Source organism: Seriola dumerili, unplaced genomic scaffold (genome assembly GCF_002260705.1).
Source record: "Seriola dumerili isolate Sdu_G_001 unplaced genomic scaffold, Sdu_1.0 BDQW01000149.1, whole genome shotgun sequence".
NCBI lineage: Eukaryota > Metazoa > Chordata > Actinopteri > Carangiformes > Carangidae > Seriola > Seriola dumerili.
Window position 1 is genome coordinate 14,437,708 of NW_019174404.1, and position 16,591 is coordinate 14,454,298.

Below are 16,591 nucleotides of genomic sequence, written 5' to 3' on the forward strand. Positions count from 1 at the left end.
CTAGCTGCCTTTTCACACAAATGGAGAGCATTTGGTTCCCACAGCTGATGACTGCATTACCCGCAGCATGAACCTCCCGCATGGGAATCTGCAACTTGCCCCTTAATTGAAGACAGATGCTACAAGAGCAAATCTGATGGTTATTAAAAGAAAGACCTGCAATGGATCACTTCTTCAGATGGGCTGATAAACTTCCTTGTTCCTCTAATTGCCAGGCTTTACACTGATCCAGGCAGTCAATGCCTGAATTCCTTTCTCTAAAACACAACAAACAGATGATTAAGGGGGACAGATGCTGGCCGAGATACAGCACTCATGCAAGTGAGGAGGAAATTTATACAGAGTCTTCACCACAAATGTGTTAAAAGACTCGCTCTGGAAAAATACGCACAGACAAACATATACCTTGAACCAAGACCTCAGGCCTGACACGCTTAAGGAAAAAGGGTTCTCGGGGGGCGATGACTATCTGGAGCATTTTTCACCACTGACAGCCTGTCAAGGTTATGAGAGAACTGAAACCACTGAACATGTCTGCAGAGGAAACGGAAGGAAAACAAGACTTCTGCTATCAGGTAGACATGTCACTTTCCCTGTCTCCTCAGGAAACATTACAGGAACAAGCCAGTAAGGTTGTGACCAAAAAACCCTTTTTTGGACACAAAGATTGCTGCCAATTAATGGGCTGTATTTATATTTAAAGCCTGATATGTTATTTTAACAGAAACACCAATCCACCCTACTACCACGTGATTTATGCACACAACTGATGACGTACAGTTTGGATCCACCATCTGAATCCAAAAAGGAAATCAAATTGCATTTTGTGCAAGTATTAACAACACAAATTGATTTTTCCCGTGCTGAACTAATTTGATGGGAGGAGAAGCTAAAAATAATCCACAGACTTCCTCCTGCACTTCTCTGTCAAAGTCACAGACCTACCGCATCAAGTTGCATTCACCGTCTCTCTCAACACGGCCCATGGGAATCTGGATATATGACATAAATCCCCTGGGATGTCTCTAGTCAGACACGGTGGGGCGGATTTCTTTAGGACACCATCAGTCAAGACGGATGTTTACGTTCAGAACAAATAAAAAACCAAACTGGCATGGCAGCCAGAGGTCCAGGGTCCTACAGGCTGACTGAGACAGAGAGTCTTTATTATTTCAGCATTGGTGCCATGTTTATCTTGCATGACCTCTCTCTTACCCTCTTACCCTGTCTACCCCGACAGAAAATACCCCCTGACAAACAGCCTTTCTGTGAGTGCCCTCTTTCCCACATTACTCCTGCAGTTTGTCCCCTGACACGCAGGCCTTAAGAGACTAACAGCTTTTCATTCACTGGGGAAAACAATAAATCCTGACAGTCTCTCTTCATCTCAATCAAATCCACAGCTTTTACAAAGGCACTGCCCTAACCCGTGACTTCCCACAGACACACAGCTATGAGCCTCTTATTTTAGTCCACTGCATTTCTGAGCATGCTGCTTAACTGTGGCAATAAGTGATCCACCCCAATGAACACCCACAGGGCACATTGAGGAGTTTTGTCCATATGGTGCACGTCCACCCCCGGCCAAAATAGCCCTTAATGGGAAAATAATCATTCCCCGCTGTGCTGAAAAAGGAGAAATGGCAATTTTCACCTCCCCACCAATGACCTGTAACCACAGAATGCATACCTGGCAAGTGAAGTTGGCAAGTGCCATCTTATTTGGGAAATGACATGTAAAGACTTCCAGTTCCTAAAAATCAGAGCGTTAAAACAACCAAGGGGTAAGTCGTCCTCCATAGTGTCCTGGCCTGTTTGCAGCGGAAATAAGACACCAGTCTTGAAATAGACTTTCAGTGTGCCCATTTAAAGGTGCACTACCCAAGTCTGCAGAAAAACAGCTCTCCTATGCCTTTGTGAGGGCTCATCATCATCATAACAACAACAACAACAAAAAAAGAGAGTCTGACCTCCCTAGGGTGTATGGAATGCTAAATCACTTAGGGCACACACTCTTTGCTTTCAAATAAACACACAGGTCAGGTTTAAAGTTGACCTTTAACTCTCACGGTGTAATCCTAGCTGTAACTTGCAAAAAAGCTGAAACTTTATGGTGAGATCCAGGTATATCTGATGCAGCATCAAATATACCTTTAACCACTAAATCACAAAGAAGGTGATTTATGAAAAGCTCAGACGCAAGGTTATGAAAGTTATATAGTGTTCATAGCTGAAACCACAACTCGCATTCTCCAGCCCTGGTAATTTTATCACAGCTGCAGCATACCAAGACTCAGGAAGAAAGAATCAAGTGCCAACTCTGAGATCCAAGACACACTTTGGCAGTTTCCTGTCTGGACCACCTGGAAGAGAGCGCTGTTCATTGCATTGTGGCAACATTTATTTGAAATGAAGTTGAGAGGTTATTGTCTGACAGGTCAAGTGAGGTCAAAGGAGTAGAAGATAGAACTTTTCACTGGTAACTGATTGATTTTGTCCTATTCTTCTTCAGCAGCTGGTGGGGAAAGTCATTGACCTATGAACAGCCAGCATTTTAAACCTCACTGTGTCTCACTGGGGTGCTCATTAGAAAAAACAATTAAGTTTTCTGGGGCCAAGTATGGGCTCCACAGGGGGGGAATTGGATGCAGGGAAAGAGGAAATAGCAAATGATTCAGATGCAGCATGGAGATTAGTTTTTCTCACAAGTCAAGTGTGACATTAAAGTTGAAGTGGAAAAATCTCATTCCCTAAAAAAAAGAAAAGGAAAAAAAAGACTCCAGCAGCTGATCAAAGTTCACTCAACTGAGAGTGTTTTTGTCAAAGGCAAACAGAACTTATCAGACTGAAACTCCTGCCCTCTCCTGCACGTACGGCTTGGATGTTGTGAAATTATATGAAGTAAAAATGCACCTAAATTTTATATGCAACATCTGTTATTAATGTTAGGTGGTGGGGCTCAAAGTAAGGAACGAGTTGAAGTCTTTTACCTTTGTACAGGACTCTTAGCATGCATGTGTTTTGCTCAGTTCATGAGCAAAATACATGGCTTATAAAAGTGTTCTCTTAACAGAAAAAAACTCACTATCTATAACCACGGGATAAGCACAGAAGAGAGCTCCCTCTGACATGTAGCTCGACTGTTATCACAGCTAACGTTAAGTTAGCTAAGATTTGGTAAAGTTGTCAAAAGTAGCTTACGTACCGAATTCGCCAACTTCTCTTCTTCCAACGACTCTCGTCCTCGGTAAAAACTTTACTCTGTAGTTTCTTGGTGTAAACCTTCACGTTACTCCGTTAGATTCTTCTTTTCACATGGTAAAAGCCGCTCAGACACACACACCCCAGCGCAGGTCATCAGCTCGTACTGTGTCCACCTACCAAACACTGCTGCATCTTTGAAGAGCTGCTAAGAACTAATGCTGCGTTCACGATCTGTCCGAAATATAGAAACTTCGAATTGGTTGAATCGAATTGGTGAACGCAAGTGGACGCTACAAGAAAAATGTGAATCTCTTCTTGTTCTGGCTCATCCAGACTGGGATATATGAGATAAATATTGCCTTTTCTTATTGGTTGACCTTCTGTCTGAATCATAGACTGTATATAAAAAGGTCTGCATTAATATTATTGGTTAAAGAATGATTGTTGTTGTTACAGGATACAGTTAGTTTCTTTCACGGTTGTCACTTCTCAACAATAAAACAAAAACACCAGGCTACATCGAAGGGAAGAAATTAACATCAAAGTCTTTTTTTTTGTTTTAGCTTAGCTTTGATTTGGTCACTCGTCTGAAGAATTTCTACTCTACGAGGAGAAGCTGAATGCAACAAAATAGCGCCTGCTTTTGACAGGCTAGTGTCTGTTTGGTGAAAGTCAGAGGTGTTCCCTGCACGTCCTAACATCTGGCATGCATAGCTTGGTCATTTCTTTCAGTGCGAGATAGTTTGAAAAGTGGTAAACAGAATGCCCATGAGTCCATGTGTTTTTATGGAAAAACACCGGCATCTTTACTCATGGACTATGTATGGAAACCAATGACAGGCTTGTGAAAGGACATAACAAATTGTAACCCTGCCAATTACATTTATGAGGGTCGGGTCAGTAGAATGGCGGGGATTACAAAGGATGGCTCCAGGGACTCAGTCGGATGGGTGCTAATTTATGTGTGGCTGATTAAATAGAGAGGGGCGCTTTTGCTTTGCGCGACCCCCTCTCTGCCCCTCCTCCTGGAGATTATCTCAAGATCCCCATAGAGGCTGTGAAGAAAGCAATATGCTGGACAACTTTACTGAAACAGTGAACACAATGTGAAAATGTAGCTTTAATTGTTACACAAAGGTGTAATGGACTGAGTATGCTCCAGTAAAATGTCCAAATGTATCGTCCTAATGATGGAAGAATGTTATAGAGATGAAGAATGTTATATCAGATCTGATATGTTAGATAGTTTATAATTAAGTAGCTGGAGTTTATGTAGCCTTGAGTGATCTGAACTGGCTCCAAATACATCCAAACATTGAACATCTGACAAACCAATGTCGCCCCCTGCTGGTAAAAATGACTCTGTTCAATTTATAGGTGGTGCCTACCTCAAATTTTTATTAAAAAAAATAAAAAAATAAAAAAATAAAAGAAAGGAAATAAATAAATAAATAAATACCAGTGTCTGTATCACCAAAACTTTTAGGTGGGGAATGGATAGGAGTACTCCTTATTTAGTGATAAAAGTCTGTCTCAGGCCTATTATGTTGAATTGTTGCTAAAAACACAATACAAGACTACAGTGGATATAGTCACTGTGGATTTAACGTGTTTTGTCAGTAAACTTAATGCGTTCTCTGACCCTATTACTGTGTTGTCAGAGGCCACAGTTAAAACTGCACCCGTTGTTTAGTCTAAATCCAGCTGCTGGGTCCTGTAGAGATTGTCTATATGCCACTGGAGGTCACTGTATCTGAGGCGAACATGCTGCACATCAGAGATATAAGATCACGAGGTTCATTATAAGGGGGGATCTCTATAGCTCAGATTATTTTTTATTAATTCCTAAAAGTTTAAATCTTTGACTTTTAAACATCTTCCACAGGCAATACAATCACAACAGTCAAACTAATGCAGCATTATTACAATGACATTTAAACAGGGTCACATATCCCTTAATAATTTTTTGTGCCAGATAGAGGATTTGTGATTATCTGAGAGACTGAAGAGATCAGTGCACGGTGACCTTGTATGAACCAAGGCCAGTACCTACAGACATGCAGTAAGCTTATAGGTAATGTAGGTGTGTGAACCACTTGTGTGCTGTTCAGTCACATAAGGCTTTAATTCTCAGATATAGAATCTATTCATAGACATGAATAAATGTCACACTGGCTGTTGACATGTGTGACGTGTTGGGTTGAAAAAAATTGGATACACTTCCTGAAGTATACACTACAGTTAAAATGACAACCAGTGATATGTTACAGAAAGAAAAAAAAAGGGAATTGGCTTTTGAGTAAGGCTGCTAGAAAAGCAAAGGAACTAAACTGTGTGACTGTTTGGTCTGTGTGTTACCATGGGTTTATCAACTTTAGCACACAGACTTTGGTTTGTCTTATCTCTGTCTCACACAAAATCCAAAAGTGTTGAACACAGGTTGAAATATCAGTTCATACAGAAGTGTGTCAAATATATCCGAATGTGATCTTGATCTATCTTGAACTTAAACAGGAAAAGTATCTATCACATGAAAACAGAAATTACAGACAGGTTATTTGTAACATCATAGTTAGCAAAACTGGAGGAGGGCTTGGATGGCAACCAGAGGGTCTCTTATCTTTTTTAATGACAATAAATGAATAATAGGTAGATTACCTTTATTATGTGCCATTTAAAGGTATGACAAATTTTACTGATCACACACTGAGCCATTGTGTCAGCACAGCAAGAGGAAGTAAAAGAGCATATGCAGAGTATAGATAAGTAACCCCGTAAAACAAAACAAAACAAGACTCTTATGAACATCTGCTACAATGAAGCATGGACAAACAAAAATGAAAGTCTCTAAATAATAAAAACTAGTAATTACAAAGTATATTGAGATTCAAAAATACATTAATTAATTAAACTTAAAAACTGCATGAGCAGAAATTTCACAGGAATCTCACTGAAGATCAGAATGAAATAGTTATTGTACTTGTAGCAGCAAAAGCAGTGAAGTAGTACAGACAGTTAAAAGTTGAGCAGTCAATCACATTGAAGGCAATAACAACTGAAAACTTCCAAACATTTCCAAAAACAAGTTGACCTATTTTGCGAGACAAAAGAAATATTCCCCACTACATCTTGAGTTGATATTTTTATTAAGTATAAACATCATGATACTGCTAAAGTTGCAGAGAATTATATCGGGACATATGTACAAACATTTGATGAGCTTATAAATCAAATTCAACAGCAAGGCTTTATAAGGTATCAATAAGAATTATTTCATGTATACATTACGCTTGTTCTAAAAACACTGAGTAATCAGACAAAATAATCTTCTCAAGTAAAATATTTCTTTTTCAAAATTCTAAGATTATGTACAACATGATGCATCTGTGTATAATCCAATGTAATATGTAACAATGATGTATAAAACAGGGTAAAAACAAATCTGACAGAGTGAAGAAGCTGGCGTGGCAGGACCTCAGTAAGTTGAAGGGATCACCATGTGATATCACAGATCCACAAATGAAGTTGCACTCTTACTTTGAAGTAACAGACCAGCATGGACCTACTGACGATTCAGGGTCTGGTCTGACATTAAAACTGACTTTATTTTAAAAAGAACTAGTCCCTGACAACTATCAGATCACGAAGCAAGTACATAAAGATAGAACATTTAACCTGATCCAATGGGTCTTAACAGGGTCACTGCATTAAATACAAGCTAAAACTCAAATCATTAAACATCACATTTCATCACTGAAGACATTCTGCTATATGCACAAAATAAAAAACACATCCAACTTAGTCAACACATATTGCCTCCTCTGTCATCAATCCGAGTTTGTTCAGTGAATGAGAAGGTGAGGGCTGAGGGGTCAGATGGGCTTGGTGGTGCTGTTGTAGACCAGACGCTCTCTGTCCTCCATGGAGGTGACCGGGACGGTGTTGATGGGCACACGGTGGTGTTGTGAAGTCTTTTTCTTTCCCTTGAAGAGGCAGTACACCAGGATGCCTAGTAGGATGACAATAGCTACACCCAGGACGGAAGCTATTGCGATAATACCTGTTAAATGAACGAGGAGACATTTTAAAAAGTAAACTTTATGGTTGGAAAGCAGATCACTAATTCAAAAGCTGCTTTCAGTGACTCAGTGAACTGGAAAAGTGAGCTGCAAGAGAAATGAAGCTTCGACAACATTACTCAACAAAAGGAACCCACTCGAAGTCAATTATCTGACGAAGCAGATAGTTTTTTTTTAAATTTTTTTAGGTGGGTTTAATTTGAACTTTTAATGGTGTAGAATGTAAGAAATGAAAGGTAGTATACCTGTCTCGCTTTCAGACATTTGGCGTTCAAACTCCTCCCTTCTTGCAAATACGTCCTTCTCTAAAATAAAGAAAAAGACATAATGTAGTTTGAGAATGCTTATGTGGTACACAACATATACAAAAACAGGGGAAATTTAATCTACAATAACTGATTTTCCTGGCCACTGCAAGTCAATATGGTGAACTTCTTCAGCCGTATGTTTCCACATCCAGAAGTCATGGAGAAGTGTTACCATTCATTTGGAGTTGAGTTTACCTGATGAATGCAAGTCTGATATTCACTCTCCCTTTAGCTGTGTTTTGCTCTCCACCAACTCCTGAGGTTAAATACCAGGCTCTTTAACTGCTAAATGTTCACTAGCTAGATGCTAACTTTGTCTGTCTGGTGCTGGGAAGGTAGCATACAGCGGGTTTATCAGAGCTTAAAAGATGTTAAACTGCTCAACAGAGCTCAGAGAAGCTGCAGAGTCTGTAGGGTTTATCACTACAAGCACCCCCTTCCCAATCACATGTAGTCATTTGATCCCTTGTTAATATAAAAACATTGACTTTAAAGTATTAATTTCTCATTGCATTTGTATATTTTATTTGCCATATCATTTCCTTGAAGCAAAAAAAAAAACTTTTCCACTTCACACACATTTAAAAACTTTTGAAGTTTTGTTTCCATTTCCGTCTGTTTCTGGAAACTGACTGTTTGATTCAATGCCAGGTTTGAAACTGATATCAAAACAAATGTAAATGCACTACATCCAAGCATTAAAGCAACTGCCATGCAAACGTATCCAAGTGACCTCCGTGCACACTTGCGGCCCAGAGGATCAAGGATCAATTCAGTTTAAGGCTGGAGGTAGAAATATTGGCATTAACAAAAGACAAAATACCATAAAAAAAAAATATACTACTGTACGTGCCTTCATGTGAGGCTACTCGCCAGTGTGTCTGTGTGGAAGACGTCTGGAATGTGTGGTATTCTTTTATTTTGCACAATTGATATCTTAGAGGTAGAAATAGGATGTTAATTCACCGGGACGCAAATATCTGTAAAATGTCGACTCCATGTTAATAACAACCTACCTGTTACCCCACGGCAAGCTTTCAGACAGGTTTCCTTTAAGTCAAATCTGTTCTCATTTCCCCGGCAGCTACCGTAGTTGAAGCGGAAGCAGTCCTTTTCGATGGGGTTGTAGTACCACCTAGTGAGACTGTCCCTGCAGCTTCCTGTGTCGGGAGGCTGTGTGCAGCGCACTGTGAATGGCAATGAACAGTGAATGAGCAGGTAAGTTGAGATTGTAGCAGCGGTGCAAACAGATGGCAAGAGTGTCTTACATTTATTTAAAATTCTTGGGAAGAACAAATCTGTTAAAAAAAAAAAAAAGAAAAAAAAAAGACAAAGTTCAAATCACCTTTTTGCTCATCCAGTGGAATCTGCAGCAGAATCCGAAACTTGTTGTTCACTATAGACACACAGGACATAATTCAAATTAGTGTGTCTTTCGAGGGAAACATTTTATCAGTGTGTTATCATTTCTACATTTACAATTCTGTCAGTCCGTATGAAAATAAGGCCTAGTTTGCATAGTCACTTACAGTCCTCGCAATTTTGCTCATCTGAGCTATCGCTGCACTGTGGGGATGAGTCACACTCCAGGCCCGGATCCAAGCAGCAACCGTTTGCACAGGTGAATTGCTCCGTGGTACAAGGAGCACCACATTTTTCTCCTGCGACACACAAACACAGCGGAAATTGTCACTTGTGCTGCATCACAACTGTTGTTTTTACGTGGCTATAATCAATATTTTTATAATAACAATGTGATAGGAGTTGCTCATAGTGATGAATATACAGCTAATTATCAAACAAATCTGCAGCTCCACTTGATTTTATGGAGGCTTATAGCAACTTTACTGTTCTGGTTCACTCTCACTGCTCTCATAGTGCTGTTTTCAGCTGCAGCTGTTTTCAAGGAAAAAGCTCTAAAAAAAACAAAAAACCACCTGTACACTACATGCTCAGCACCAAATTATCTTCACTAACTAGTTGGTATATAATGGAACATTTAGAAGCTAGAGGAGTGGGTATAGACCAAAAACAGAGCTAAAAGATGGTGCATAAGGGAGTTAAATTTACCAAGTAGCAGCAGTAACTGCTGGATTTGTAAATAAGCAACTGTTTGATAACACTAGCGCCATATATTCACTTTATACTGAAAGATGTTGCGATTCAGACAAATGTCACCTACCTTGAGACGAGGGAACTGGCAAACCTCTACCAGCTATAGCACTTTTCTCTGAAAGAAAAAACAACAAATGAGATTAAAATTCATTCACTTCTTAAAAATGACATGTTTATCAGGCAACTAGCTGACAGTCTAAGGTCACTGTCCCATAAAACCCCCCAATAAAACCAAAATGGATCGTTTTTACACTGCGGTGTCTGTATAGATGAAACAAAGGCAATGTAAAGTGTTAATTAGTGAGTTGTGAAGGTGCTGGCAGGGATATTTATTGGCTTTAGACACACCCAGGCTTGCCCCCCCCACATGTTTCCTGTCTTTATGCTAAGCTAACTGTCCTGGCTGTAGCATTACATTTACTTTGCAGCCATGAGAGTGGTATCGATCTTCTCATCCCACCCTCAGCAAGAAAGCACTCTGCATAGAGGTGCTTGATAACCGCAAACGATATCAAAGCCAACACAAGCAGGATTTGGATTACAAAAAGACACTGTGGAAGACAGCAACGCACGCTGCTGCCCCACCGAGATAAATGTGCTGAAAGCAACACATAGACAACGCCCATATGATTGCATCCTTTGGCAACAAACAAAAGTTGGAAAAAAAATGCTAAAAATACATAAACTTTACATGCGTATGATCAGAGCACAGATACCTGAGCCATAGCAGGCTTTGCTGCACTCATCCTTGGACAAGTAGTTGTTGAGATTCTCCCTGCAGCCTCCAAACATGAACTCCTCACATTTCTCTGAGGCGGCGTTGTAATGCCATCGAGGGAAAGAACCGCGGCATGGCCCAACCTTCTTCGGAGCCATACAGTGGTCTGGTAGGACACAGAATAAAAGATTAGGTTTGACTCAAAATTAATAATAGCCGCTTATACGTCCCAAAAATCTGCAAAAAGCATTTAGAACTTGTCTGCGTTTTGTGAAAGCTGTCATGAGCATGGTCTAGTTACTGTAGCAACAAATTCAGTCCAGAGAAATGAGAACCAACACTCTCACTAAGACTCACTGATAGAAAACTCTAGTTACGGGCTATTTCTCGGTGGTTCACTTGGTAGAGCACGTACCACACGGGCTTAGTCCTACAGTAGCTGTACGTTCGAGTCTGGCCCACAGCCCTTTGCTGCATGTCAAACCCCTCTCTCCCTTTCTGCATTTCCTGTCTATCTCTCACTATACTGTCAAAATAAAGGCAAAAATGCCCAAAAATACAACTTTAAAAAATAGATGAATAAAAATGTGATCAAGGTTGTCAGCACACTAATTTTCCTCAGAAGTTCTCTAAAACACTGATTTAATGTCAGATAACGTCAAAAGACTCTTAACAATGTGCCACTTGTCCGTAACCAAGTTTGACTAACCAGTAATGTTGGTGTCTCATATCTGTTATATATCAGATTTGCTGAGATACCCTTTTTGTCTTAACTTCCTATTCTTTGAGTCTGTCTCATGGTAAGACAGACATAATTAAATATGTGGTTGTCCTGTATGTAGAAATGCAACTGAGAAAAAAACAGAAGCGGTGTGTACTTTGACAGACAATGAGGTTAGAGAAGGAATGCAGACAGTGTATATATTTCAAGACATTACAAAGAAGTGCCCCGACTGCAAAATTATACTATAAGTTACACTTTCATTACCAAGTCCTCACGGGCTTTATCACCAATTGTCATTCATGAATGAGTTGCTCTGTTATTGAAACCATTCATTATTGTGGAATAAATGTGGCAGCATTGTCGTGTAGTGTCACTGCCATGCCAATGCATATTCAACTGAAGTACATTCCTAACAACATTAAGGACACAAGCTGTTAATGGGTAACTGAACCACTGAAAGCTTAAAAGTCTCCCCTTGTCCTTCAGTCTACAGTCAATCAGCAACCAGCAAATACAAAACTGAGAGAAAGAGAGAACCTTCTAAAAGGATAAAACATTCAGACAATAATCACTTTTAATCAGTACTGAAAAGAATCAGGATGGTGACTGGAGTTTTCTTGTTTGTGTAACCCAGGCTGAAACCAGACCGACAGGTTTCGTGGAGTCGGGGGTGGAGAGAGTGGGATGGCAGGCGTGGGAGCAGTAAAAACTACACCAACCGCTCCACTCACTTCTGATCCCCGCTGAGACTCCAAACATAAAACAGGGGCAGTGGGCGAGACACCTTCGCTGTCGTTTTCTATGTTGGGCGGTCAAGGGAAGTGACCTGCGTACTTGATGTCACATGGCAGTGATAACATTTAACAAACCGTTTCTTTGTTTTTTTTCCCATGACAAAAGACATATCTAGTTCCAAGTTGAATCTGGTCTAATCTTTTCAGATCATGAGCTTTTATCTCTCTATTCATGATGTTTCATCATTCAGTCCACAGGAATTGGGCAAGCTTGCCATGACAGGTTTGATCACAGCTAACATGGAATCGCTCATGCTTGTGACAAACACAAAACAATGCCAGGAAAACTTAAGAGTCGTGTTCCTCAGAAAAAACAAATCCTTTAAAAGGTAGATTAAAAAAGGAAGACTAGAAGTAAGACACTAGTCTCGTTCAGAAATTCATATTTTGCCATTAAAAAGGGCAGGATTAAAGGTTTTCAGACAGTTTTTAAGAAATTTAAGGGCTGCAGGGAATGATCCTGTCTTACCAATTGCCCAACAGTAAACACAAGGTGGGTGACTCTGAATAAGCCAAAAGAAATGTCAACAAATACAGTGGAAAATGACTCATGTTTACTACTGAAACTCGACCATGTTCCCCCTTGAGTCTATATTTGCAGAGAAACTAACAAATCTACAACAACCAGCTCCGACATAAGATTTAATTTACAAGATTTGAAGTGCGTCATATCCATCTTACTTTAAGTTCTGACCAACAGAGTGAAAGTTTTTATGCATTCAAAGAAAAAACAGAGGAAAATGGTTGTCCTACATAAATGAATATATTCATATTGTGTTTCAGCCAGATGTTTGCTCAGCCTCGATACTCACGCTCAGACTGCTCTGGAGTAAGGACCAGGACGGTGACCTTGGTTGAGTCTGATTGGCCGATGGTGTCAGTGACGGTCAGCTGGAATTTGTACACCCCAGATGTCAGATTGGACACGATAATCTGGTCGTCGAAGGAGGTTTTCTGCAAGGCATAAAAAAGACAGTGTTGTGTGTGTGTGTGTGTGTGTGTGTAACAGTGGCAGTAGTTTTTCAATTTAATGACAGCCATGTATAAATAACATTATAATAGACACTTAAAAGGAAGGTCAGACACACATACACAGAATTATTAATAGTTTAGTTTCTAAATTTCCCCAAACTGGACACTCAGAAATATTTGTAGCAAAGCTGGGTTTTGCATTACGGCCTCTTCCCTTCACTCACTTCAATGACAGCATAAGGATATCCAGTGAGCATTTGCCACTGGAAGGACGCAATCCCTTGGTCATCTTTGCTCTCTATGCCGTTCAGTGTCACACTGTCCTGAGGCTGGACCACCCGGTCCTGGCCGCCGTTGGCGACTGGTGGACGGTCCGATTCGTCTGCAGTGACACCATGGGATTAATGTATATTACTAATAAGACATTAACTAGAACATGATTGGCATTTCCAGTTACAAAAAGTTGCAACACATGAAGAGGCAGAGGTAGAAACTGAAACCTGAACCTGCACCAGGGGCCATGATAATAGCCTGACGTGTGTGAACATGCTGAACTGACGGTTCCTGCCCTAAATCTGTGGCCTGATAACCGACTGCTCTCACACAGACCAGTGAAAGACTAGGGTTTTCATTGTTACTGAGGGACAGAGACAAAAAGTTTCCATTAAGTGGTAAACCCAGACAGTCCCCTGGTTAACAAAGCCCCCCCCCTAAAGGAAAACTTAAACTGTTAATTCCCTCTGTAGATGATGGCACAAATGAAAAATGGAGACTAAAACATATACACTATCAAATCTTCATCTACAACACATGTTTGTTTACAACTGAATAATTAATGATCACACACACAATGAGTCAGAACAAACTGAGATATGCATCTATATGGAAAAATAATTCATGTGAATATTTGAATTTGTGAAGCTTCTGTTAGTCTTACTTGGGGGGACATCCACTTCAAGATAACTTTCATAAACAGAGTCCAGGATATAATTGATGTATCCTTTCTTTCTCACAAAGCGGCAGGCGTATTTCTTCTTGTACAGACAATCAAAGAGAAAGCAGGACTTGACCATGCCCTCCTCGGCTCCTCTCTCCATTAAGGCGACATTGCACCTGGGCTCTTTGCAGCATTCCACAACGCAGTCCTTGTATCGATCCATCTTGGGCGACGAAATGAACGTTGCTCCGGCTTTCACCGATTCGTCGGCATCGAGAACAAAATCCTCCCGACCGCTCTTGAATTTGGCCAAACACTCCTCACCAGTCTCCTGGCCCCCAGCGGAGTCGAGAGACAACGTAAAGAGCAGGAGCGCAAACGCTCCCCATTGTCCTTTAAGGGGTGAATTCATTTTTAAAAGTCCAGTAAAGATTTCCACTCAAATAATTTCCAAAGATCACTTGTAACGACAGTGAAGCCAGTTAAAAATAAAACCACTTATTATATTAAAAATTCAACCTCTTCGTGGAGAGTTTAGGCCGCAAAATGGTAAAACAAGACGCTGCTTCTCCTAGACAATCAACCTTCAGTATAATGACGTCAAACCGACCCCTGACTTCCTGATATGCACCGAGAGAGATGGTTGAAAACTTCCACAGAGTCTCTCCAGACCGATCTGATCCTTCAACCTGCAACTGAAACCCTCAGAGAAGTAACTTCTTTGATGTCGACAAAAACCTGAGCGATCGACGACATTACACAGGTGAGTCACCTGAGAGAAACAGGAAGTGAAATTCCACCCCTGAGATGCCACTCCCTTGTGGCTGTTGAGGCCGCAAACAAAACAGGGACAGAGCTTTGTGTGCGTGTGCACGCGCGCGCGCTCTCACACACATTATAGTCTTCTGTTTAATTATTCTTCACCGTGTAGTCTTTTTTCTGTGGTATAAATTTACATTTCTTTCTAACTTTCTAACAAATTTCTTTGTAACTATGAAACAATTAAGAAACCTGGTTTTGAAAAGTACTACATAAAGTTTTAGTTACTTTTATTTATCAGATAACATTGTTTTTTATTATTATTTTGCCCATATTAGAAGTGGTTCACCTTATGAAACTTTGGTGAAAGTTCCCCATTTGTGTGCCCCTTAACCTAAGACAACCTTTACCTTTTTAGGGAGAGGACTGAAGTTAATCCACCAGCTTCTACATTGAGCAACGTTTCTAATTTATTTTGATTTAGTCATTACGGATTTCCCCCAGACAAAAGTAATCCTGCCAACAAGAGTACAAAAACAACTGTACAGCTACTAGACAGCAATAGAAATGTTTTACAGGTGAGACAGGGAAAAACACTGTGTCCAATAAGATTGCTAAATATAATGGAATTATGTTGATTACTAAAGGCAAAATAATGTGTAAATCAAAGGGATTATTTACTTTGGTATTCCTGATATAGAAAGAAAGACATATTTTACCTTTTTGCATTAACTTTTTTTTTTTTATTTTATTTATAGGCTATAGGACTTTTTTTAAGGAAAGAGCATCGACGTTTTCTAGTGCAGGTGTTTTTCTACGCAATAACAAGTGAAAAACTATGATAATAAGGTAAAACGACAAACAAAGAAATCATTACACAAACAAAACAAGACAAGTGTAAAAAGCTGAGACAGTGTCAGCAGATCGAACACCAACTGGAATGACCGGAGTTTATCTTTTTCTGGACTTCATCTTTCAGATGTACCAGCTTTAATCCAGAAGGTGGCAGTATGACGCCACCAACAGCTGAAGACGAAGCTGGGGGGGGTATTCGTTTTTCACCAAAAATTGTAAAACATGCGTTTTGGCTCATACTTTGTCACATACAGTGTAATCATGAACACATATTATCATTTAAATTTGCTTGACCCGCAATCTTCTTTGTGTAATAACAGTGATACTGAGATGATTCACGCATTGAGTCATCAAATTACAGTATGTGATGAGTCATGAAACCAGCGTGTACCTATCAGCTGGAGCAGGAAGTGGTCACTTAGATTATTATTTGGTTTATTATTTTGGCTTTAATCATAATCCCAGACAGATTCAGCCAGGGGGGTAATTAGTTTTTGGAAGAAAAAAAAATTAAGGTTACATCCACAAACTTTTTCTGCCCCTGTTTTCCTTCTCTTTCTCCTAGGATGAGTCACCCAGCCAGGTCCGAGGTGAGAAGGCCCAACGCAGGTCTCCTGTCCAACGTGCCTGTTTTAGACAAGCCGACGGTGCAGAACCAAGTAGCATAAGACGAGATGAATGAATTTGTTTGCCTGGAAAGGTGAGCTGCTGGAGGCACTCAATAATTCAGTGTTTGTAACAGACGGTGCATCAGTGGGTGAACACGCGCGGCTATGGCTGATTGATAGTCCCTGCCAAAACAAAAAACTGAACCCCATTATTCATATCGTAATAGGATCTGTGGAAAATCTGCAGCCTGTTGTCTCTGTTTTCTCACCTGTAATAATTTGGCTCTGGGAGGTACAACTATGAATTTTCTGACCTTGGGTTATGTGCTGCTGTTGATGTTTGACTTTGCAAACATTGATGGTTTTCAAGACTTTTATTTGACATTTGACTTCTAAACAGCCATAAACAGTGCTCTCCTATTCATCCATTATGTATGGGTGCGTAACTGAGGATGCCAATTTGACTTCAAGGCTTATTAAACGTACACCTGATAATGCCTGTTATAAAGGACGGGGCA

At 40.1% G+C, this 16,591-nt stretch overlaps 2 protein-coding genes across 2 annotated transcripts in view; both read right to left on the bottom strand.

The window, feature by feature from the left end:
* LOC111226083 (pleckstrin homology domain-containing family G member 3-like) overlaps positions 1-3,352 on the bottom strand; it is a 31,118-nt gene extending 27,766 nt beyond the window's left edge. Inside the window, exon 1 of the mRNA XM_022751176.1 lies at positions 3,206-3,352. The gene's annotated coding sequence lies outside the window, so the exon portion shown is untranslated. The remainder of the gene's footprint in view (positions 1-3,205) is intronic.
* Positions 3,353-6,333: 2,981 nt separating this feature from the next.
* Positions 6,334-14,639, bottom strand: spint1 (serine peptidase inhibitor, Kunitz type 1). The gene is made up of 10 exons (XM_022751020.1): positions 13,852-14,639; positions 13,139-13,296; positions 12,755-12,896; positions 10,423-10,590; positions 9,774-9,821; positions 9,121-9,252; positions 8,937-8,987; positions 8,608-8,778; positions 7,529-7,588; positions 6,334-7,264 (listed from the first exon to the last, which is right to left on the bottom strand). The coding sequence occupies exons 1-10, from the start codon at positions 14,261-14,263 to the stop codon at positions 7,077-7,079; spliced, it is 1,530 nt and encodes a 509-aa protein (XP_022606741.1). The 5' UTR covers positions 14,264-14,639; the 3' UTR covers positions 6,334-7,076.
* Positions 14,640-16,591: the final 1,952 nt, after the last annotated feature.